At 34.9% G+C, this 26765-nt stretch overlaps 1 protein-coding gene across 4 annotated transcripts in view; it reads right to left on the bottom strand.

The window, feature by feature from the left end:
• The window catches only part of FHL5 (four and a half LIM domains 5), a 55209-nt gene that overhangs the window by 10884 nt on the left and 17560 nt on the right, over positions 1-26765 (bottom strand). For all 4 annotated transcript variants that reach the window (XM_050789622.1, XM_050789624.1, XM_050789625.1 and 1 more), the window contains 3 exons: positions 4700-4870; positions 3508-3682; positions 2365-2534 (listed from right to left, as the gene is read on the bottom strand). In XM_050789622.1, the coding sequence (XP_050645579.1) occupies positions 2365-2534; positions 3508-3682; positions 4700-4858 (504 nt within the window). In that variant the 5' untranslated portion in view covers positions 4859-4870. The remainder of the gene's footprint in view (positions 1-2364; positions 2535-3507; positions 3683-4699; positions 4871-26765) is intronic.

Below are 26765 nucleotides of genomic sequence, written 5' to 3'. Positions count from 1 at the left end.
ATCAAAAACATATCCAGCTTTTTAGAAAAGGACTTGTGGTTTTAAAAACTAAATAAAAAATAATCCGGTATGTCATAATCTGTCTACTACCCAATATAAATATTTTGTAAATGTTTGGTGCCTTCAAATCATATCCTAAATATAGTTACAGCCTCCAATAACCTGGGAAACATTAGCACTTGGCCCAGACAGTGCTCAGCATGGATGTACTAAAGAAGCTTCACTCTTGAATTATTATAGCATTGAAAGAGACTTTATATTGTATCCAATAAATGATTTTAAGATAATTCTCACAAATCTCATTACTGTTTTAGTCTAAGTCTTTAAGAAATGAAGTCTAAAATTGGCTAACTCAGTTGTCTCTCAAAACAGTGAGATGAATCTATTCATTTTGTTTCCAGCATGATTTTAATTTCTTTAATTTTTAAGTTTTGTATATTTTTTAGGGATAGGATCTCGTTGTCACCCAGGCTGGAGTACAGTGGCTCAATCATAGCTCACTGCAGCCTTGAATTTCTGGACTCAAGTGATCCTCCTGCCTCAGCCTCCCAAGTAGCTGGGACTACAGGCACATGTCACCATACTTGGCTAATGTTTAAACTTTTTTTTTTTTTTAAATAGAGACAGGGTCTCACTATGTTGCCCAGGCTGGTCTTGAACTCCTGATCTCAGGCAATCTTCCCACCTTGGCTTTCCAAAGTGTTGGGATTACAGACATGAGCCACCATGCCCAACCTCCAGCATGTTTTTAAATGCTGTCATTGGTAATTCTTTGGAATTCATATGTCACATGGTCATATGGCTTGATTGCTGCTTGTAAAGTCATTTTCTAAGCTAGTGTTTTGGTAGAGTAATGAAGGTCTCAGTCATAAGATTATTTTATATCATGTTGTCATCAATTGCAATTCTCAGCCATCAACATTGTATAATTTAATAATTATAACTTAGTATAGTATATTGCTACCTCTTTAAATGAAGTACTGGTATTGGTTATGCATGTTAAACAATCACTGCATGTGTGTGTGTATGTGCATGTGTGTTCACATATGCGTGTGTAGAAAGTGGTAGTGTGACTTCCAGCTGTCCAGATATACAAACGGGCTTAAGAGTTCTCCCAAAGTGGCCCATAGATAAAAAGTACTTTGAAACCACTATACTAATTCAATGTATTTTCATGATTCAGCTTTCTTATGACAATTTATGGTGTCATTTTAAACTTATGATGCCTCAGAGATCAAGGATTTCTTTGAGAACATCCCATATATATTATATGGAATGCAGACAGGCTTCATCAAGGTGTTAGAGCTACTTTTTCACATAAAAGCTTAGAGGATAAAAAAAGAATTGGATGAAGTTTACTTCAAAAAAATCACTTTTTTTTTCTCTTAGAAAATGTTTTTTGAGTGGGAAGCCAAGTCAGAAGGCTGTACATGATCCTGGAGCTGGAGTGAAGGAACTTGCTGCCCTTAGTCTTCTTTCTGTCTTTTGTCTGCTGAAAGTCCCCCATGATCTTGGCACTCTCTTGAGCTGATTGCTCTACTCTTAGGAAATACAAAAGCTTCAAATCAAGAAGACATTTGCATTGCTGAGAAAGAATGTGAAGAGTTAAACACCCTGTTTAACTTGGTTCCCTTAGTCACTTTGTGAGGCAAATCCATATTTCTCTGAAACAGTTAATACTGAATGGATCAAAAATTATTTTTTAAGAAACATCTGTATTCAAAGAGAGACCTGTGCTTTCTCTCAGAATATGTGAGATCTTGTATAAAAGCAGTGAATGGGCCAGGTGTGGTGGCTCATGCCTGTAATCCCAGCACTTTGAAAGGCTGAGGCAGGTGGATCACCTGAGGTCAGGAGTTTGAGACCAGCCTGACCAACATGGTGAAACCCTGTGTCCACTAAAAATACAAAAATTAGCTGGATGCAGTGGCAAGCACCTGTAATCCCAGATACTCAGAAGACTGAGGCACGAGAATCTCTTGAACCCGGGAGGCAGCGGTTGTAGTGAACTGAGATTGTACCACTGCACTCCAGCATGGGCGACAGAGTGAGAATCCATCTCAGGAAAAAAAACAAAACAAAACAGCAACAACAACAAAAAACAGTGCAATGAACTGGAATACCAAATCACTTGAGCTGTTTGGAATATTAAATTCTTACTGTGGCTGGAATTTTATGGTTAACAAAAAAAAGATGGTTATCGTCATCATGACAATTAGTGGTTTGGACATGTTGAAAGTCCAAACTACTATGGGTGTGTGATTGCAGATATAGCGTAACAATATCAGTTCATTCCAAATATACGATACAGCTAAAAAGAAATGGTCTGAGTTTCCATAAGCTTCACCCTCTTTAGAAAATTACCTTCTTACAAAAGTTGCAGTAGTGAGCAAACTCCTTCTCAAAACACGGCACACAAAAATTGCCACTCTCTTTGGAGATCAAAGGCTTTGTCCCTATAGGTTGTCGGCAATTCTCACACACAAAACAGGTTTCATGCCAGTAGTTTCCTTTAAATTCCATTTTGCGGGAACCTGTACTCCAAAATTAAGGACCTGTTAGTATAAGTCAAGCATAATACAGATCAAATTACTTTAAGACGTTTTAAGTTAAGATGATAAATGAATTGTCCTTTTAGAAAAATAGCATTTTTTCAGGTTCAAAAAAACCCATTCATCTGAGAAAAAAAAAAAAAAGAAAAGGTTGGTAAAGTTCAGCCATGGTGATGGAGAATCACTCTTACACTGAAAAGTCTTTCAAGCCCTTCATAACCTATAATCTGGAGATGTAAAAGTACTTCGAATGAAGACTCCTAATCGTTTTACATGGTTTGGATAAATTGGGCCATCAAAATCATTACAGGGGTATTAAAAATGCCCTGAGCACAACTGCTGAGACTACGCTGTGCAGTTATGGCCTTCTAGAAATTCTCTGAATCCATAATAAGAAAATGAGAGAGCAAGAGTGAGACAGTAAGATTGAATTATGTTCTTATGCTGCTGTCCATAGAGATTGAGAAGAAGATCAAAATATAAAGAATTAGTCCTTGCCAAAAGTGGAATGATATGCATGAACCCTGTCTTCCCTAAGAGAGAATAACAATGACTGATCCCCAAAACAGTTTGTGTCAAGCTACAAAATGACAGTTGGCCCCAGTCGCCTATGATGAATCACTCTTTCTGATGCCATTCATTATGCCTAGGGCACTGCGTTTAATGTAGTATTATTGCTATAAATTTTTCTTTATTTTATGGGTGAGGTTCTGGTTTGAAATGTTTCAATGAATTAGACTTTATGAAAATACACAGAACACTGTAATTTACCTATTCAAGGATAATGAATGAACAATCTTTTTATTTCTAAGGTACACGGAAGGAGATTGAGAGAGTAAGAAAGATGTCTTTCTCAAAACCAGGGTTTTGGGAGCTGCAGCACTCCTCATGTGCTGGGACTTAATGAAAAGCATGGCAGCTTCAGTTAGAGACAGGAGCCCCCTTGAGATCCTACCAGGCATGATGGTCCTCTTGCAGTGGAAGCACTTGGAGGAGCATTCATTAGAATAGCACTCCGTGCACAGCAGGCGCTCATCCTTGGCAGCAAAAGGCTTTTCCACCAAAGAGTGATTGCATTTGGTGCACTTGAAGCATCCTTCGTGCCAGTGCCGGTCTTTGTAACAAAGATCCTTTGAGACAGTAAATAAAAGTTAATTAAATGTGGTTGTGACAAAACAGGACATTTTATAAGACAAAACTGAACACTCCTGGGACTCTCATGTCAGTAGGTTGTGCTAGTAGCTTGAGGGAAAGTTGTTACTGAAACTGTTACCCATAGAGAGGAGACTCTCTGGGGTAATTAAGAGCTAGAGCCCAGGGCTTTCTTGGTGGGTCACTTAAGGCAGCTGGGAAAAAACAAATGAATTCTCTGCTGTGTCTTCAAAATTTGCCTATATTCTTTTTATAAACTATGATAGAGGTTTTTCGTGGAATGATTTTTTAAAATTTTGGGGTACAATGTTCTATTACTTTTTGAGACTTATCTAAAAAGCAAACAAAAAAATAATATCACCTAAGTAATGCAAACGCAGAAAGAAAGGAAGAAAGACAGAGAGAGAGAGAAAGACATTTGGAGGATGGAAGGAAGGAAAGAAGAAAGAAAGAAAAAAGAAAGAAAGAAAGAAAGAAAGAAAGAAAGAAAGAAAGAAAGAAAGAAAGAAAGAAAGAAAGAAAGAAAATAAGCATGTCGGAGGAATGGGTGGTAGGAGTGAGAGCTATCAGTAGGGCTTAGTAGAAATAAAGCTGATTTTACGTCAGAAAACAGATTTTGAATCCTTACAACCTCAATTCTTTATGCATTTATTTATACCCTTGTCATTCCAGAAATAACAAATACACCCAGAGGGTTACCAAGGGCTTGGAAACAGCAGGAAAATTCTAGCTGTGTAACTTTGGACAAATAGCTTAACATCATTAATCTTTAGCATTCTCAGCTACCTTATAAGATCATGTGAGGATTAAGCATATGTTGTATTTCATAGTGCTAAGTGTAGTGGCTAGAGTTTGACTGCTGGTAACTTTTAAGATCCTTGTATATCCAGTAGCAGAGAAATGGTGTTGAAAGTCAACACTAAAGGAAAAGAGGCACTCCAACCCACTTGTTTGCGTTCATATGCAGTAATTCTGTAAATTGTGTTGAGACTTACCTTAGAATCAGATTCAATTGGTTTTTTGCACTCCTCGCAATAGTTAGAAAATACACGATCATAACATGTAACACAGAACAGACTGTCATCCTTTAGTACATATTTCTTCCCAAGAAGTGATGCTGTGCAGTATTGACAGTAAAATTGAGCAGTTGTCATTTTGGTTTGATCCTGTGAATGACAAAGTGATTCATGTATATAAAAGCAGAATTTTGTTTATAGGATAAATGATGAAACCTTAATATAATGTGAGTGAAGCATTCGGATGAATTTATATTTTCTTAAGCAAAAATCCACCAATTTAGGAAAATATGCTTCTAGTCATGGTGACATTTGGAGTGATTTAGGAAAGGTTACTTTCCCATCTTGGCAGTTCTTGTGTGTTTTGCTAAAAAAATGCATAAAACCTGCAGCTAGATTATGAAAAACATCTTGTGTTTATCATAAGCTAATGTGGAATTCAATGAGAATATGGTATCTGTTGAAACAGGATGGTTTTACCTCAAGGATATAAATATAAACTGTTGCTAGGGCTTTTAATAACTCTCATCACTTACTTCTTGCTGGAAAATTCTAGAGGCAGATTTTGATGGAAAAACAGTCTTTTTCACTGAAATATAAATTAATAATCAATACATTGTCATTCGAGTCTTCACTGAATAAGGGCTCTGCACATTTACCCCAAGGTCTTCCTGTACCACATCCCCTCCTTAGCTGTGATTTCCACCATCCCAAATGTGCTGATGACTCCAAAATCTCTGTTTTCTACTAGCTTTAGATATCTTCATTTAAATATCTTTTACCAAGCTGGCCAAATAAAACTCCTCAGCAGGTAGGATTCTGAACAAGTGCTAGGTCTTTGTGACTATTGTTGAACAATTGCCCAAATGCAGAAGTGCATATAAAATCATCAATGGTAGAAAACAATAATAGGTTCCTTCAGGCTTTAGGGCCAAAGTAACATGTATAGAGCATGAATAACAGCAGCAGCTATTCCATTATAGCTATGGATAAAATAGCTAGAATTCATCTGCAAGGTGAAAATCATTCTGTAAGGTGAATAAAAAAGCTGATATGAAACCTAAAGCCAGTGGTAGATAAGGATTCTGATTGTCTTGTAAATTTGGAAAGCCATTAAGAAACAACGCATATAGATTTCCAAAAGTTTTAATTAGGCGTTGAACATGAATTCTTTGTTGTTACAAAAAAAAAAAAAAAAAGTAGTACTGCTTTTCCTCGGAAAATGAGATTTGTCATCTCAGGATTTACTGGAATATATTAGGAGCTTTGAATATTTTCTAATTCTCTCCCAACAGAATTTTTTTTTAATTTTGGCAAAATCAGAGGAGCAATTAACGATGATGATACAACAGCGTTTTTGATACTAGTTTGTACTGACTACATTTGAACTGTTATTCTCATGCGTTTTGCCTTATTCTAGTGATGAAGTTCCCAGCAGAGAGCCTTGCTAAATGCACGTGATTATTAATTCTGTACATAGCAGTTTTGCTATATTGTTCTTCACTAACAAGTAGAGAAAAGGCAGAGGATTTGGAATATGTGGGTCTTTTCCCAGGAAAGATGAAATGCAGACTAGAAAGTTCGCAATGGAACATGGCCAAAATCATCTACAAGGAACATTGAATTCTCCATTTGATTAATTCCACAGAAATGTTCCTTCCTAGTGAGTACAAACACGAGGTTACTGAAGGCTTGAAAACAGCAGGAAAATAGATCTAATTCCCTTGAAAGGTTTAAAAATAAAAGTTTTATTCACATTTACAGCAATCAAGTATTTATCACTTCATAGAAATAAAGTATGTACCTTTAACTCTCTTCACTTAATATGGAAAACGTCACTTTCATTAATATTTATTTTCGTTTTAGATGTATATAATAGCATCATGAAACATAGCCCCTCAGTGGTTAGGAACTGGCAGTCTACTGCCATTTTGTGAGGCTTTTAGTGTATTATAAAATGAATATATAAAACCACAAAAGGGATTACACCAAATTGATAATATTTCAATTGCTTATTTTAAATGACACTTGAAACATGACAACATCAAAATACCTGTAACTTATTTAGTGATCAGATCAGATGCCTAAATATAAGACAAGATGGTCCTTCTCCCATCCAAGTCCTAATAGGATAATAGGCCTGGATCCACAGAAAATTCCTTACAACATAGACCATATGTCTTAATTTATTTTTATTTATTTATTTATTTTTTGAGATGGAGTCTCGCTCTGTCACCCAGACTGGAGTGCAGTGGTGCGATCTCTGCTCACTGCAAGCTCCGCCTCCCGGGTTCACGCCATTCTCCTGCCTCAGCATCCTGAGTAGCTGGGATTACAGGCGCCCGCCACCGCGCCTGGCTAGTTTTTTGTTTGTTTGTTTGTTTGTTTTTGTTTTTGTTTCTTCTTGTATTTTTAATAGAGTCGGGGTTTCACCGTGATAGCCAGGATGGTCTCCATCTCCTGACCTTGTGATCCGTCCGCCTAGGCCTCCCAAAGTGCTGGGATTACAGGCGTGAGCCACCGCACCCGGCCTCTTAAAAGAAATTCACTTCTTATTCAATTCTGTTTTGTAAAAGCAACATCAGGAAGTTGGGTAGGGTGAGGACAGAATTGGTCTAATATCTCAAAACCTTGTGATTTTACACTTGTAGGACTATACAGTGGGAGGAGGCATTTGGTCCAGGTCAACACTTCTTAAATATTTACTCAGTGATTTGAACTCCCTGCCCCCTCAAGGAGTCTGGATTCTCTTAGCTTAGCCCCTGTCTTAGTAATAGTGAATGTAATTTGAAGTAAGAGAACAAACTGAATGTTTATTCTTTTCTTCTTGGTTAGAAAAAATACACTAAGAAATTAATTCCTCATTTTCATGAAGTCTATCGTTTAACTATTGATCTTTGAATATATCCAAATAGTGTTTCTTAAAAATAGAGGTATTATAACTATATAAAAGATACACATTCTATTAGAACGATATATAATTCTTAGAGAACCATTATAATAGAAAGGAGAGTGAGGAGAGACCTTTCTAGGAAGACCTTAAGGAAGTTAAGCTGTTGGAAATCTGTTAGGAAGGAAGATTGGAAGAAAGGAAGGAAGAAAAGAAGGAAGGAAAGAAAGAAGAAAGGAAGGAAAGATCAAACTTTATTGAGGAAGGGAAAAGACAAGTGAGAGAATGGCATAGGAGCTCATTTGAAGTTGGGAAATGTTTAGTCTTGAGAACAAATTTTCACCTGGGTACATTAAGGATGAAGAAGGATCTTGAAACTTGAAAGCTTTTTAAAGTGATTTGAACTTCGAATGCAAGTAGTTCTAACTGGAATGAAGCAGGCAGAACAGGTAAGAGAATGAATTTTTCCAATCTGACCACTTTTTACTATCTTATGCTTTTCTAAACATTATTCTTTACTTTTTCCTCTTTATCACTAACATTAATAGTTTAAAATTCTCAGGGAATAATTCTGTGTCCAGAAGAGCAAGCCAATTAGCTTGTTTTAATCATGCCCTAACAGGTAGAGCTGTAGGAAAGAGGATGAGAACTATGTGATTTTTGTCTCAGGAATCACCACCTGAGGAATAATTTGTCAAAGACATTGGAAAATTTTTGCTTTCAAAGATTAAAAAGTCTTGAACAAAGCTGTTCTTCATTATGAGCTGTAAGAACTATTAATATAAACAATGTACCCCCAATTGGTTAGCATTCAACTTTTCTAGGTGTGAACTCAGCAGTGCTAGTCATTCACTTGGAATGTGTCACTTAGACATTCTTCTCAAACTTCTTTCAAAGTTATTCAGCAACTAACACAACATTTAAGCCCAGAAGTTTTATCTTTGCATATTGGGATTTTAGAAGGTTTATTTAGTGGTACACTGATACATCGAAGAACATAATGAAGACAGATGAGTAGAAGACAGATGAGTAGTTCAGAAATTCAATGGCATCAATGGACTTGGCTTTGTTTTTCTAGTTCCCTCCTTTAGATTTTAGATTTCTCCCTTAAAAAGATGTAAGTTCGGCTGTGCTGTGTCTCGCCTGTAATCCCAGCACTTTGGCAGTCCGAGGTGGGTGGATCACCTGAGGTTGGGAGTTTAAGACCAGCCTGACCAACATGGAGAAACCCCTGCTCTACTAAAAATATAAAATCAGCCGGGTGTGGTGGCGCAAGCCTGTAATTTCAGCTACTTGGGAGGCTGAGGCAGGAAAATCACTTGAACTCAGGAGGTGAAGGTTGCGGTGAGCCCGGATAGCACCATTGCACTCCAGCCTGGGCAACAAGAGCAAAAACTCCGTCTCAAAAAAAAAAAAAAGATGTAAGTTCATTGGTAATAGTTTCTGTAGCTGAGAATGTTATTTCTTAGGTGCTATTTTTAAAACCAGAACAATTTTGCGTCAAGTTATATTTTATGGTTGAGTTATTGATAAAAAGCCTAATACTATGAGTAATATATCCACTTAACATTTTTACTATGCTATGCAGAATGAATAGATTCACAAGAAGTGTAGTTGAGAACATTTCACGTGGGAGAGAGGCAAGGACTAGGTGCCATGCCTGGTATCTTTAATATACTATTGTTTGCAAGGCATCACACACCATCTATTTATTAATGCATTTGAAAAACATGTAAAGTACATGTCATTTGCAAAGTAATCTGCTGCAAGTTGTAAAGGATATAAAAATAGATTAGACTCACATACTGTCTGCAGAGAGCTTATGATCTAGCAGGAAGAGTAAGGACATTTCATATATCACTAAACAAAAGTTAGGAAGTGATGAGAATAAATGAAAGGTTACAAGTTTTATAGCAGTAGTTCTAAACATTGGGTACACATTAGAATTTAAAAAATGTCCAAGGTGCATCCCTGTCTCAGATAAATTAGACTTTTTGGGAGTGCACTAAAAATAAGTATTTTTCCGTTCTCAAGTAGCTCTAATATCCAGCGCGGTTGAAAACCACCCCCTTAAAGAAGGAGGAAGGACAATTACTTTCAGCTAGGAAAAATTCAGGAACAACTTGAAGCAGTGGCAACTCAATGACTTTTGTAGCAGATATTATGGATTGGCCTTCCCAAACTTGGTTTTATCCTCTTTCAAGTTGGAGAGATCAAGGAATTAAAAGCATTTCCTGGATCTTCTTACAGTGTGTGTTCAGGATGCAAATTTGTCTCTGCTACAAACACATGGGAAAATCACAGGTGGATATGAAATGAAAGACGTGTTCCTGCTGCTGTTGATGGTGGCAAATCGGCTGGCTGAGAGGTGAACAGCTTCTATCCATTCAGAATTCCAGGATTCAGGTTTCCTAACTGGTGTTTTTGCTGGGAGAGACAGTTGTGGTGGTACTCGTGGCAGCAGCAGCAAGTTTATGACCTCTAGATCACCAGCAGAATGGATGTGGAAGTGGGCAAAGGGCAGTCTCTACCACCCTTGGAGTAATTTCAGAAATACTAACCATAATACTTAATACTCCTATATGTTTCCTGAACATATAGGCTGAGTCCTCTGTCAACTACTCTATGTGGATCTTTTTAAATCTTTGCAATGATCCCCTGAGGAGGTCTATTATTATTATGCTCATTTGATGGATGAGCAAACCAAAACTTAGGAGGTCAAGATCACTTGGCTGATAAAAATGCTAGGTCTAGGGTGCAAGTCTACAACTTTTAGAAACTGAAGCCGAGGATCTTAGCCAGTGTAAACCTGTCCTTTCCTTGAGATGTGGAGAAGGGCATTTAGATGCAGCAACAGAATTGGGAAGGGCACTGACACTTGTATATGTGAGGCATGCATGGAAAACAGTAAGTACCGTATTCTAAATGGCTTGCAGAGCATGAGAGGGTAAATATTGGAAGACAAATTTGAAAAGGAAGACTAGAGCAAGATCATCAATGGCTTAAGTTTCATGCTAGTTTTGAACTTTTTTCCATAGAAAAAATATAATAATTGATGATTTAGAACAGGTAAGTGCCATGTTTTGAGCTGAGACTTATGAGAATTAATTTAGAAACAGTGATAGAAGGGATTAAAGGTAGATATACCATAAACAGTTAAACTAATTCGAAACTCATTTTTCAATATGTGGTCTAATCAACAAATATTATGCCTTCTGTACAAAATGTGCTGTTTTTTGTGTTGGGGGCAGGGGATATGGAGAATCAATGAGCTATTTCCCTTAAGGGAAAATTCATTAAATAAACAAATCATAAGAATAAAATTATTAATCAATTTACATGAACAAATAATTATATATAATATATAATGTTAAACATGCATGTACATATTAAATTATATATTGGCATATATTATATATATAAAGAGAGAGTTGCAGAGACTGTGAGATCAAGTGATAGAAGAATACAACCATGTATGAAGTCTTGGAATTCTGAGAAGCCAAAGACTGAGTCTTGTTTAAAGGGTGAGAATGACGTTGGAAATGAGGAAGGGATGGAAGCATTTGGGGTATCCATGTTGGAGGTAATGATGGCCTGATTTAGAAAAGAGTATTGAGATCATGTGCAAGATGCAGTAGGACTTAAAAAGTGAATGCATTTGGGAGGCAGAGAGAGCAGTTCTGAAATTTCATATACAGTTCCTGGTAGAATTAGTATGCCACATGGGGGTACACAAAGAGAAACTAGTTGGAAGACAAGATGAACTCAGGTTTAGTTATATTGAATTTGAGGAACTAAACTAGATAGCCATCAAGCTGTATGTCCAAAATATTAGGCATCAAAATGTGTTAGATTAAGAAGTTTAGACTATTTTCCTGGGTGAGCTAATTAGTAGTTGAGGAACTGCAATGATAACTGAAGTTATGAGACTGAATGAGACCATCAAATAAACCCTAGTATAGAAAAGCGAAAACAGATAAAATACAAACTCATGGATAAATGCATGTTATGTGATGGGAAAGAGATGAAGCAGATGTAGTGAAGGTCACAGTGTTTTGAAAGACAAAAGAAATGAGAACTTCAAGAAGAGAATATATGTTAATAACAATTAAGGAAAGTGTCAACAAGGAGGTAAATGATGCCTTCAAGAGAATAGTTTGGAGACACTAAATTGTCTGATGTCAGATTTCAGAGTTAAAACGTGAGTGAGGAGATGCTTATTGCTGACAGCTTAGAAAACTGCATGTTCAAAAACACACGCCTAAGGAATAAAAAACAAACAAAATAAAATGTGTTGCTGAATTGGCAAGAAAGTAAGGGAAAATCTCAGAGGCTAAAAATAAGAAGAAAGCAGGAAACTAGAAAGGTTAACACTCTCTAAAGGAGCCATCTGTCCTGAGGATGTCTTCTGAGCCATGATGACCTTGTTATCCAAGTATTTACAGCCTGAACTTATACTAACCGTAAGGTCTAAAACTCGTAGCTTTTAGTTTAAAAGGCTTAGTTTAAAATGGAACACAAGAAAATCCTCTATGAAAGAATGTCACATCATCCTAGGTCTAAAAAAATTCATACATATAAATTTTCATTAAACATGAATTCACAGTTAAAGTATTTAAAATAAGAATAAGCAATGAAAACAAGCAGTATAAGTAAAAATCCAGCAAAGAAAATAATTGGATCTCCAACAAAACAATTTAACATGAGAAATAACAGACACAAAATGGAAAAAAATTATGTTTAACATATTTAAAGACATAACAGAGGGCATTATATAGAAAAATTCAGGAGAATAAAAATGGCTAGGCAGACTTCCAAGAGAACTGATAGAAATAATAGCGATAAAAATGTATCATTAAAATTAAAACTTCGATTAAGATGTGGATTAAAATCAGTTGAAGGGCCGGGCGCGGTGGCTCAAGCCTGTAATCCCAGCACTTTGGGAGGCCGAGACGGGCGGATCACGAGGTCAGGAGATCGAGACCATCCTGGCTAACCCGGTGAAACCCCGTCTCTACTAAAAAATACAAAAAACTAGCCGGGCGAGGCGGCGGGCGCCTGTAGTCCCAGCTACTCGGGAGGCTGAGGCAGGAGAATGGCGGGAACCCGGGAGGCGGAGCTTGCAGTGAGCTGAGATCCGGCCACTGCACTCCAGCCTGGGCAACAGAGTGAGACTCCGTCTCAAAAAAAAAAAAAAAAAATCAGTTGAAGGGAAAATTAATAAACTTGGAGATAGAAGTAAAGATATACTATATAATGAAGAAAGAAAAAGAGATAGAAAATATATCAGTTAAAAAAAAAGTAGAAGATAGAGTAAAAGGATTTGACCTAAGTCTTTACAGAATTTCAAAAGAAGATAATAGAGAAAATGAGAAATACGCAAAGGTTGCAGATAGAATTGACTTTCCAAGAATTAATGACATAAATGTATAGATGCAGAAAGTAAAACAAATTTCAGGCATCATAAAAACAAACACATCATAATAAAGATGCCATACTCTAGAAACAAAGATGATCTTAAAGACATTCAAAGAGAAAAAAAAATCTAAAACACCAACAATTAGATATGAAAACAGCTTCTAAACAGCAACAATAGAAACCAGAAGGAACTGAAATAATACTAAGAGAAAATAAGTAAACCCTATACCTGTATACTCAGTGAAGCTGAATTTAAAGAATAGGATGACATAAAAACATATTTAAGTTGACAAAAGCTATGTTTACTACCAAAAAAACCCTCACTGAAGGTAATTCTGAAGAACGTGGTTTGAAAAAAAGAAAGAAGAAAGGCAACTCTCTAAAGGAAGGTTTAGGAAAATGGAAGACCAAGAGAAAGAATAAGGAGCAAAGACCTTGACTAACATGCAGTTACCTAAAAATAAACATTGACTGTATGAAACAACAATAATAATTTGTGGGGTTCAAAAACACATAATAGTATCAATGTACTGGGGAAAATAGAATTTAAGTGAGGAAAGAGTTGATTGTTAACCCTTGTATTGTTGGAAAAGAATACATTAACTGAGTTACATTAAGATTAAGTATTTCTCATGTTAAAATTTTAATCATAAGCCCTTATATTTGTTAAATTTTAATGGAAAACTCTAAACATAGAAATAGAAATAAGTAAAACAAAATTGTTTCATAGAAAGTAGATAGGAAAAAGAAAAATAGAAAACTGAGACATCACAACAGAAGAAGATACATGATACATTTTAAACCCGAATCAAACCAAATGGAGTGGTTAAACTTTCTTGGTTGAAAACCAAAATATTCCAAAGATGATCCAAAAGTAACTACCTACATCTGCAACCAATCTGAGTTCAAATCCCAACAAATTCTTGTCAGCTTCAGTCAAAGATTTGATGAAAGGGAAATACAGTTTTCTTTAATACCATTTGAAACAGAGGTCAGCCTAATTTAATATTTTTGTTAACTGCAACTCAGCACAACACTTGACAGAAACTAAAAGTTCTTCCCCTTGACCTAGCCATGTGACAAGAAAGGAGTGCATCCTCTGGGGGCAAAACAAAACAAAACAAAACAAAAATTGTACATGTGTATTTTGTTCCAATGTTTGGTAGGCAAAAAATTATAAGATATCTCAAGAAGTAAATATATACATTTTTTAAATTCTAATATTTATTTGATCCTTTTCCAGTTCTTTCATTTTTCTGCTGAAATCATTTATACATTCACTCATTATGTTCATTTCCTTCCAAATATTTAACATAAGTATAATAAAGTCCCTATGGGGTCTTATGTTTAAAAATATTTGTAGTAGAGAATTCAATGGATAAAATTATCAGCAGATCAAAAAAAGCAAAAGTAAAAATCAGCAAATTTGAAATGAAACAAACTAATGCATAAAGAGAAAATTCACTAAATGAAGATAGTAGAAATAATTTTTCCCCAAATAAAATTGGTGAAAGACTTCCATTCCAATAATGGTACTCTGTATAATTCAAACCATGAGGCAGCTGTGAACCACCAGAGAAGCTAGAAAAAATATATACTTAAAAAATGTACCTTGGAGGCATCATATAATTAATATCACAGTGAAGAATTAATAGGCAATGTCCAAAAGAAAGAGAAAAACATAGATGAGCTTGATAATTGGCTTTCCACAGAAGAACATGTACATTCAGGAAGATAAAATGAATAGTATGAGAAGCTGTACGGCACTTCTCACAGCCTTGAAAGGATAAGGGGACATAGATTGAGGTCTGTGGACCTTCAATGTAGCAGGCCTGGTAAGCTTATCATTGTGTAGGTGAGATTTCTATGCCCTTGGAGTAAGGCAAATTAGAAGTAAACTAGTATTTCAGAGACTGAAGCCCAGCTTTGAATTACCTCAGTTTCTAAAATTATATTAAGAAAACCTTGGAATTCTGATATCCCTAGGTGAACACCAGAGTAAACACACATCCTGTCTGAAGGAAGAAAACATTATACTAGGCCTCAATTACTTCTACACCAATGTCTAGCACTAAACAAAAATGACCATGTTCAAAAGAAGACAAGGGAACATAAAAAATAGAAACATACACGCAGGAAACCATAGATTTTGGAGTTATAAGACAGAACATAAAACTATTCTTAATATGTTCAAGGAGGTAAATAAAATAAGGAGCAAAAATGTACAGAGAATTAAAAACAATGAAAAAGAATGAAGTGTAAATTATAGTACAGAAATATACAATGATTGAAATTAGGGACATAACAGGAAATTTTAGAAAAGATTGGGTGAAATGAAAAAGATAAAATAGAAAATAAAATTAAGCATGATGATAAAAGGTATGAAAAGTATAATTTAAAAAGTAAGAAACATAGGTGATAGAATGAGAATGATAAAAGAGAAAAATATACAAGTTGTATTTGGAGAAATAATGGCCAGTCTTCCAAAACTGATAAAATACATGTCCCAAATTTTAAAAACCAAGAAACCATGAACCTTAACTGACCTGAAAAACACACTTGGACACATCAGTGTACAACTACTAAAAATCAAAGACAAATAACATATCAAAAATAGATGATAAAGTATTACTTTCAGATTAACAACAAATTGAGAAGATACCTACTTCTTCTAGACAATGGAGAGATATATGCAAATTGCTGAAAAAAATTAGCAACCAACCTAGAAGTCTATGCCCAGGTAAAAGGTCTTTTGACAATTCAGGTAAAAGCATTTTCAGGCCATCAGAAACTAAATTTATTGATCATCCAGCCACGTTAAAATAAATACCAAAGAGTGTTCTTTGGGCAAAAGTACACATTGGAGCTCACAGGTGCAGAAAAGAGTAGGGAAAAAAATGAAAATTGTAAACATGTAGACGAATCTATGTAAAACTGACTATGTAGAACTACCCTATGTCAAAGAATTAGAAAATTTAGGTAAAATGGAAAAATCTAAAATAAATAAAACTATTAAAATTGATACAAGAAGAAATAAAAAATTATGACAACTATTAGATAAAATGAATTTGTAATTAAAAGCCTACATACAGAGTGAAATAAAGCCAAAGTGGCTTCACCAGTGAATTTTCCAAGCTTTAAAGAAGAAATAACAGCCATCTCATACAAACTAAATCAAATAAGTACAAACAGAGAACATGCTGTGGTTAATTTTGAACTCATTAACACTTTGGTATCAAAATCTAAAATCAGTATGAGAAAGGAAAATTTTAGGTCCATAATACTTCTGGCAATAAATACAAAACCCAACCCCAAATAACAAGCAATGAAATCCAGTGATATATGATGAGATTAGTATATTGTGATCAAGTTGATTTCATTTTAGGAATGCCAAGTTCAGTTTAAAATTCAAGAGAATCACTGTGTTTCAATAATTTTACCAAGAAAAGGGACAGCTGTAAAATTACCTCAGCAGCTGCAGAAAAGGCATTTGATAAAATCTTCAATTTATGATTAAAAACTCTTAGCAAACTAAAAATAAAAGAAACTTCTTCCATGTGGTTTAAAAAAACCTATAGCAAACATTATACTTAATGGTACATGTTGATAACTTTTACTCAGATTATGAATAGGAAAAGAATATCCACAATCACCACTTCTATTCAGCTTTATACTGGAAGCCACAGATTTTGCAGTAAGGTGAGGGAAAAAAAGTGCAAGAGTTAAAAGGAAACAAACTCACTATTTGCTGATGATCTAATTGTGGAGAAAATCCAAAAAATTCTATAATACCTGATTAGAATTTACAAGTTAGTTATTAGAGTTGCTCAATAAAATGTCTATATATAAAAATCAATTTTATTCCTAGCAGTAACAAAGTGAAATGAAAAAAGTCATTTGTGATATCATTTAAATTCCCTGAAACACCTTGCTATAAACCTAATAAGAATGTATGAGATCTCTACATAGAAAACTATAAAACTTTGAAGGAATAGACAGAAAACCAAAATAAATACATGGAAGAATAATACCATGCTTTTAGACTTGAAGACTTACTATTGTGAAGGTATTATTTCCCCTTCAATTGCCCTATAGATGCAAAATAAAATTCTATCAGGTTATTTTTGTTACAAGCTAATTCCATAACTTATAAAGAAATGCAGAGGGCCAGGAATAGTGTAATCACATTTGAACAAGAACAAGATTGGAAGACTTGCTAAGTCAGATATGAAGACATTATAAAGCTACTATAGTGGATGGTATTGTATAAACACAGGATTAAATGCTTAGATCACCAGAACAGAATAGAGAGCTCAAAAGCGAATCTATACATATATAACACACGACCTAAGGAACAGTGAGGGATAACAAATAATAGGAATGGTCTTTTTAGTAAATGCTGTTGGGTCAATTGTATTTGTTTCCATATGAAAAAGAGTGAAACTAGATTACTACTTCACATGACATATAAAGATTTTTTCCAGGTGAACCATAGATCTGTTAGGACAAAGCAATAATCCTTTGAGAATATAAGAGAATGTCATTATAAACTTGTAATCTGAAAGGTTTCAGAAAGAAGCCAGAAAATGTGCTGGCCATGTAGAGAAAATGTAATACACCAGGCTAAATTAAACTTAAGAACTTCTGTTTCTCAAAAAATATAAATAAGAGTAAAGAGAGAGCCAGAGTCAAAGAAGGTATTGCAATTCATTAATTAACAAAGAAGTCATATCCAAAACATGTGAAGAAGTCCAACAAATCAATAAGAAGAAAAATGGACCACCCAATAAAAGTACAAAAGACTTGAACAGATACACAGAGGATGATAACCAGCTGACTAATAAACATGACAATATTCTCAACCTCATTAACAACCACTGAAAGATAATTTAGCAAGTTCCTTGATACAAAATCAATATAAAAATATCAGCAAAATTCCTACACATCAGAAATACAATGTTAAAAACATATAACGTTCAAAAACAATGGAAATTGTACTTGTCTTAAATATAACAAGATGTGTCTAAAACCTTAATATAGTGGAATAATTTGTTGTAAATGATATAAGAACTTGTCATCATTAAGGCAGTCTAGTATTGAAACAGGATAAACCAAAGACCAATGGAGGAGAATAGAGAATCAAATCAGATCTATGCATATATGAAAATGTGATATATCAAAAATGGTATTGGTTATTTACATGGGAAAAAATAAATTGAGTCCATACCTCATACCATACTCAAAACAGTTCCATCATGAATATGAAAGGCAACCTTTAAAATATGGAAGTAAATTTCTATGATCTTATGATCATATGTTAGGAAAAAAATTTTTTAAACCATGAAAAAGACAAACCGTAAATGAAAAGGTTGATAATTTTTTCAAAATTGCTCATTAAGAGACACTTTTTAAAGACTGAAAAGACAAGCCACAATATGACAGATGATATTTGCTACACAAGTAACTGAGAGAGAGTTAGAATACAAAATACATAAAACATTCCTATGAATCAGTAAGTAAATTAAAAACAAGCTAATGGAGATCATTTTTCCATTAGCTTGTTTTAAATTCACTTATTGTGAGCAAATATGTTCTTTTGTAAATGGAAAATATTTATTTTAAAGAAAGCACAACCTACTTTTAATCAGTGAAATTTAAATTGATCTGTTCAGCAAACCAAAATAAAATGCATTTATACTCACAAAATATGAAAAAAATGCTGACAATATCAAATGTTGGCGAGGATAAAGAAGTAACGGGAGGCCAGGTGCGGTGGACTGATGCCTGTAATCCCAGCACTTAGGAGGCTGAGGCAGGTGGACCACCTGAGGTCAGGACCAGCCTGACCAACATGGTGAAACACCATATCTACTAAAAATTCAAAATTAGCCGGGTGTGGTGGCACATGCCTGTAATCCCAGCTACTTGGGAGGCTGAGGCGGGAGAATCTCTTGAACCTGGGAGGCGGAGGTTGCAGTGCGCCGAGATTGTGTCATCAAACTCTAGCCTGGGCAATAGAGGGACACTCTGTCTCAGGAAAAAAAAAAAGTAACGGGAGCTCTTACACGGTGAAAATAAGAATGCAAAATGAATAGATAAAATCACTTTGAAAAACAATTTTTCATTTTGTTGTAAAATTGAACATATACCTGTCACGTAACTCATCAATTTCACCCCTAAGTGTGTAAATTTGAGAGAAACGTTCAGGGATGATGTGGAACAATGCTCACAGTGACATAGTTTATACTAGCCATCCAAAAAAGTCTGAATGTCCATCAAGGGAAAAATGGATAAACAAATAGATATATGGTCACACAACACATTGTCATATGGCCACAAAAACAGATGACTTACAGGTATCTTCCTCAACACAGAAGAACTTTACAACATTGAGTAAACAAGCAAATTGTAGAGAGTAAATATACCAGAATGACATTTATATAAAGTTTAGAACAGCCAAAATTTATTATTAGGAATTATAAATATGTGCTGTTAAAGTTATTTTTAAAAAGCATAGTGATGATTAACACAAAATTCAGGATGCAATATAAGATTATCTAATTTTCATAGTTATAAAAATGGATTGGGATGTTACACAGGGGGTTTCAAATATAAAGGAGATGTTTTGTTAAGCAAATTTGTTATTTCTTACAGTTTGTGTATATATTATGAATACTTTTTTCTATATAAGGAGACTTCAAAAAGTTAATAGAAATGGAATTAAGAGATAAAAAGTAAAAATATAAATTTTATTTCTCAACATAAGCTCCATCAAGTTTGACACTTTTGTAAGTGATGATATCAGCCATATAATCCATTCCTAAAGAACTGAGGGTCCTGGGAATTTAACCATGTCAATGTCTTTTTACATCATTAACTGAAGAAAAATAGGTGCCCTTGAAAGTCTTTTTTAAGATTAGGAAACAAAAAGAAGTCAGAAGGAGCCAAGTCAGGACCATAAGATGGATGCCTAATAATTTTCCATAGAAACTCTCACAAAATTGCTCTTGTTTGGTGAGAGAAATGAGCAGGGGCATTGTGAAGAATTCTCCGGTGAAGCTTTCTTATGCGTTTTTCAGCTAAAGCTTTGGCTAAATTTCTCCAAACACTCTGATAATAAGCAGATGTTATTGTTCTTTGGCCCTCCAGAAAGCCAACAAGCAAAATGCCCTGAGCATCCCAAAAAGCTGTTGCCATGACCTTTGCTCATGAATGTTCTCCTTTTGCTTTGACTGGACCACTTCTGTCTCTTGGAGGCCATTCCTTTGATTGTGCTTTGTCTTCAGGATCAGACTGGCAAAACCATGTTTCATCTCTTGTTACAATTCTTCAAATAAATGCTTCAAGATCTTGATCTCACTTGTCTAAAATTTGCATTGAAAGCTCTACTCTTGTCTGCAGCTGGTCTGTGCAATAGTTTTGGCACCCAAGTGGAAAGTTTGCTCATCTTATGTTTTTTAGTCAGAATTGTGTAAGCTGACCCAATTGAGATGTTTATGGTGTTGGCTATTGTTTCTGCTGTTAATTATCAGTCCTCTCCAATTAGGGCACAAAGGATTAATTTTTTCCTTGCAAATTTATGTGAATGGTCTGCTGCTGCAGGCTTCATCTTTAACATTATCTCATCCCTTCTTAAGGCAATTTATCCATTTATAAACTGCTAATTTCTTTGGGGGCATTGTCCCTATTATCTTTCCATAAAGTATACATTATTCCACCTTTCTTCCTCCCAAGCTTCACTGTAAATTTGATGTTTGCTCATGCTTCAATTTTAGGAGAATTTATGTTGCTCTGATAGAGACTCCTCAAACTGATGTCTTATCCTTCTTGATGCCTCAAATTAGATCCTTTTCAGACATGTTATAACAAATTAGTATGAGTTTATTTTGGTGTAAAAAATTTTTAAACACATGCTTAGTTTTTAAATAATATGTATTTTCCATGAACTGTTTGAAGTCCTCTCATAGATTCAATGTTTTTTAAAAAATGAGTGGATCATGAATAAGTAATAGTATGTATTAAGCCAGCCTTTATATTTCTACATCTGTTTTGATTATTTTTAATAAAAAAGGAAAGGGCTTTGTATGCTGATAGTGGTCATGGAAGTTGTGCTCACAGAGAGGTGGAATGCTTGTGGACTGAGCAGACGAGTGAATTGTGAGGAAGACCATTGTACATGCAAGAGAGGGAAGAGAAAGACAGTAAATTTCTCTCTTTTTTTCCCTTCTTCCCTCTCCCCTCTCATTTCTCTTCCCTTTCTCAATACTCAGCTACCACGGAACTGTGCAAAACAAGAATATGTTTCCAATAAGCACAAGTTTCAGTTAACACAGCATTGTGCAAATAAATATATTACTTATATGTGCCTTATTACTTTCCTGCTACAGATTACATGTTTTTGAAGAGGACTTTTACTTTCTTATGGTAAAGTTGAAGTGCACTAGGATATAATTACAGTCTTCTGTTGATGTGTTTTTGAGGAATTTTATTTTTTGTGCTATAATTTGAGGGAGTTGAATTATCATATATTCTTATTCTAAATACCAATTATAAGTTACTACATTGATTTGATTGCAGCTTTTTGTTCCCCGTGGAGATAGGTAACACCATATAAAATAATCACATTGACATGTGTCTTAAAATGAGGATATACAGTAGGGGATTTTTAAGATTACTTTTTTCTCTAATATATGATCTGTAAATTTTACTAAATAAATGCAAATAACACCATAATTATTACTTTTGCATATAAGCAAAAGTGCACTGCCCTTTAATGTAAAGTCTGGTGGGCTTTGTGGTTTAATTTTCATCTGGTTATTCAAAGTAGTTTTACCTGTATAAATATATCTATGCTCATCTGGGATTGCTGCATGGCTATCCCAGTTGCCCATTCAGGTCTTTATTTGATTCTGTAAAGTAGATTTTCCTTTAGGGAAGAACTTGGAATAATTTAAATTTAAATGGTGTAAAGAATATTAAAATGCTCTTGGGAAGGGCTAATGCAAACTGTTGAAGTCTTTGAAACTTGTGTGATTGACATGAAAAACTTGAACAGAGACAGAAACTGGATGAAGAATCTAAGTTTAATCTACAATTAACTGGATTTACCTGTGGTCATTTTCTTGTTCAGGATTTTAATCATTTGAATCATTGCTCTTAAGGGCAAGAGATGACTGATGGGCAGTCAGCAGGATTTTTGAAGGCTGATTGAGCAAGGTATACTGCTCTATTCTCTATAAAGGATTGTAGAAACCATCTGCAGTGCATAGTTATACAATACACCTAGTCTCCTAAGGCAAATGTTTCAATGTTTCATTCTCTTTTCCTCCTTATACACCCCACACATTTATGGGTTACCACATTCTATTGATTCTACCTCAGAAGCATTATTTAAATATTAGTTTAGGCTTTCCTCACATATCTGGTGGACCATATTGGCTTACATTGAACTGAAAATATTACATATTTCTTTATGTAGAGGAACTAAGCACATGTCCATTACGTGACTTTGTTCTCTAACGATAATTAAATCTAAACTCAACTACTTAGCATAGAGATCTTTGACGATCTTCTCATTTCTACTTGTCTCACTATCTCCAGCCCTTTCCCAGCCCCAGACTTTCCAAACACACACACACACACACACACACACACACACACACACATCCCACCTGTGCTTCAGCCACTTCCAGTGACTCCCTATTCTTCAGATACACTCTGTTCCGTTATGCCTTTCAGTTGTCACACATGACTTTTCTTCTATTTCTAATTCTCTTCTCTTTGCTCCCCATCTACCTGATCCACCCAACCTGATGATTATCCTCATCGGTCAAGGTCCAGTGAAAAATCCTTCTCTCTATAGCATTTTCAGATATTTCAGGGAAGAGTGGTTGTTCTCATTAGTTCATATTTATGTCTATCTTTCTTTTGCCACATTTTGTAACAGTTGTTTTGTCCTATGTGTGTCTTTCTCACACCACTATTAGCTCCTCAAGGCTAAGGATGCTGCTTACTTTATCTCTGTATCTCAGGAGGCATAGCACGATCTCAGTAAATGTTTTAGGACTGAATAATTGAACAAATGGAAACTTCTTGTTCTCTAAGAACTTGGAATCCAAAACAAGCACTAATGAAAACACATATGCAAAGAGAATTCTATCAATAGAAGAAAGGATAAAAACTTAAGTATAAAACAGTTAAGAATTTGCATGTTATATATTCACTTGAATTGTGAATTAATTCATATATGTTATATGTATGGCAAGTATGTCAAAGGACTGAGCATAATGGCTAGGGAACAAAAGTTAAAGCCCTAAGGGCCTGCCACGGCAGGGAGAGTTTTTACTTTTTCTGTGGGGGTGACTGAAGAAGGCAGCCTTTGATATTCAATTGCCCTTTGAATATCAGCCAAGGAAGATATCAAAGAAACAGCAAAAGTAGGTGGTTAATCTGTTGACAAGATTAAAGGGTTTTTCTCTAAACTCGGGGCACCAATGAGCTTCCACTAACAGTTTAAACTGTTTGATCAGATACTTCAATTCTCTGTTGGGAGCCGCATGAGCCTTTCTGGGTCTATGCGTAAAACTTTGGAGACTGCCATATTGTGTCAGGACTGCAAAGTCATTGTCCATTGATATTTATGATGTCAAATGAAATGTTGGTGCAATGAGGGAATAAATCTGACAAAATTTAGGGGAGTTAAAGGAGTTATATGAGAAAAATAAATCCTCCACATTTATTATTAGTCTGTGTAAACTAGGCCAGATGGGATACGTGCACATTCTATAGTAGAAAAATTTTAAATTCACATATTTTAAAACTATGAAAAAGTTAGAATAATTAGTAAATAAACTCTACTTTTTGGATTTCTTTTTCTTTTCTTCCCTTGGTTCTGAGGATCAAGTTGAACAGATCTGTGTGTACTTCCTTATTTGGTTTTTGCTTGAAACCAAAGACATACATACTAAGAAGAGCATTGGGTTAAAAATCAAAAGCTACAGATTCTTGTGCTGGTGGTTTTAGCCCTAGCATATAGTTTGTCCACAGTTAAGAAAGCCATGTAACTTTTCTGGCCCTTTCTTTAACTCTGAAATGAGAACTATATTAGCTGCTTATGATCCCATTCAAGGATCAAGTAAGATGTAAGAATGGAAAAGTCATGGGTAAGTCGGTTGTAGGTATACTTGGCTTGATGGAAAATGTGCAATTAAATTATAACTGTAATTTGCATTTTGAAGAAGGAGGATGTTTCCATTCCCCCTCCCAAATGCTACTTTAAAAAAACTCAACAAACAATCTTAAAAATAACTTAAGCCATAACTTCAGGCCATCAATCAAAAATAACCTAAAACAAGCATCATAGAATTGTGGTGGAATGTTTGATATTAGTCTCTAGGGACATATTTGCAAGCACAGTTTGTTGGAAGCTGAATGTCTTGTGTGGAATGGTTGAACACAAATTCTCCAGAGAGCTGATGAGTTACTCTCCCATGAAACAAAACAGCTGACTAGAGCTTTCCATTTGGCTAATTTGTTCTGTGGATATTAACCAAGAAAAAAAAGTGCTTCATATGGTTTTCTTGGAGAGTTTACATTTAGAATCATGTAATTATGGCAGCTGTTACTGAAATAGAACTAAAATACAGTTCATAATAGCATATAATAATATTTTATCAAACATTCTTTAAGAAATAAAAAAGAAGGGTTTTTTAAAACTACACAGGTTTAGTATCACCCTTTTTGTTCTCTCTGGGATATAAGAAAATTTTCAAGACTATAAGAGTATTGCCTTTGAAGACAAACTTAGATTATCTAGGACTCTGTCTATCCAGAGCCTAACCTGCTGCTTTTAAATCTATCATTAGTCTTGCTTCTGCAATGTTAATTCCAAAGAAACTGCAACCATTTCAGCAGACATAAGTCTTCCCTTCTACTCCCTTCAAACTTGCTCTGTTATGCATTTTAAAGGTGTTCTGGAAGAGCAGATATAGTTTCTAGGTTGCCGCAGAGTCTCCTCAAAGGCTTGTTCTAGGATCTGATTTAGTGACAAAGCTTGGGATAGATAAGGAGAAAAGCTAAAAAGATGATTTATCTAAAAGTATTTAGCATAGGCTCAGCACATGGTTGGGACAGCGTATTTCTTGTACATGAATCCTCAAATCAACACTGTTTCCTGGAGATTGAGTCTGTAGATGGATGCTATAGATCTAATATAAATGAGCAAGTATTCCCCTCCACCTCTTTATGCTCCTTGGAAAATTCGACAAGTATTTTATAATATTTTTTAAGATGATTAATTGTGCCAGGGTTTTAAAAAAATGTTTTATTTTCATTTGCTTTTTTGGAGATCACCTTCATTATCCTCTGAATTCTGGTAGCTGTTTTCAGCAGTGCAGAGTGGGCCCCTCATTGATTCACCTACTTAACATTGTTTCTACCAGCTTTCACTTGCCATTTGATGGGGAAGTGCTTCCCCTTGCATCAGATGGCAAGTGCAAGCTTATCTAGTAAGAAGTATAATCTGCCATTGCAGAAACTATGTCTCCTGAGGAAGGACCAAAGCTGTAACACCGGCACCATCTGTAACAAACATTGCTGAGCTGAATAACTCCCACAGGGTCAGGTATTTAGGTAGCAGAAGATAACATAAACATTTTGCCATGGTCTGAAAGAGTGTGTTTTATCAGAAAGAAAGAACAATGGCTTTTGCATCTTTCATTTTCCATTCATGTGTTTAATATCATGATTTACGAAAAGATTGTAAATTGGTTACCATGAAGCCAAGATGGCTATTTTATTTTCCTAGAAATTACAAATTTTAATTTCTGTCAATGAGTGATGAGAAAAATAAATCCTTACTCAATTAAGTCGCCTTAAATGGAGGACACATATATTGAATTTAATTCAATGGCTTCAGGGAAGGTTCAGTTAATAACCTGGGTCCAGGAATTTAGAGGAACTCTGCAGAGTGCTCCAATCACCACAGCTAGTCAGTTCATCTTGACCCTATATAATCTTGAAAAACTAAGAGTATACACTCCCTATAATATAGGAGAATCAAAAAATTATTTTCTATGATTTTCTTTAAAACAAATATGTTTTCAAATATAAGCAATAAACAGTGTCTCTTCTAGTAGTACATGGATAGTGTTGGAAACTGTCCAATAAAATGAAGAGTATACTTTATTTGGAAGGTGGCCAATACAAAATGATAGATGGGGTTATATATTCCTTATCTAATAGAGCCTATAAAGCAGTTTAAAAAAATCTGTGATTTACCTAGATAGCAACTCCAGTTAAACAAATTAGTTAGGAAGAGCTTTCAGCTATTCAACTAAGAGCAATAAATAAGATTTCAAAATCAATCACATAATTCTTTTCTGAGATTATGTCAAGACTAACCATATAATATATTGGTTTTCATTTATCCTGGCATTAATGTGTATTATAGATTCTGTTGGTTTATGACCTCCTTAAAATGCATAAAACATAGTGATAAAAGGAGAGTTCATTTCTGGGTCTTTTAAAAGAACAGCCTGTCAACATGTTCTGTTCCACTTCTGGCTTAAACCTTTTTCAAGTCTGAGGTTCATAAGGGCACATTTATAAGTTGTATTATTATGACATGGTTAATGAAAGCCCTTTGTGTTTCTTTAGATACTTTTAATATTCTACCTTCTAATATAAATGTTCTGGAGCTTGTTGTATCCCTTCTAACTGAAATGGAAACTCATTGAG

Source organism: Macaca thibetana, chromosome 4, assembly GCF_024542745.1.
Source record: "Macaca thibetana thibetana isolate TM-01 chromosome 4, ASM2454274v1, whole genome shotgun sequence".
Classification (NCBI taxonomy): Eukaryota; Metazoa; Chordata; class Mammalia; order Primates; family Cercopithecidae; genus Macaca; species Macaca thibetana.
The sequence above is the reverse complement of the archived record's forward strand: the minus strand, read 5'-3'. Positions and strand labels throughout refer to the sequence as shown.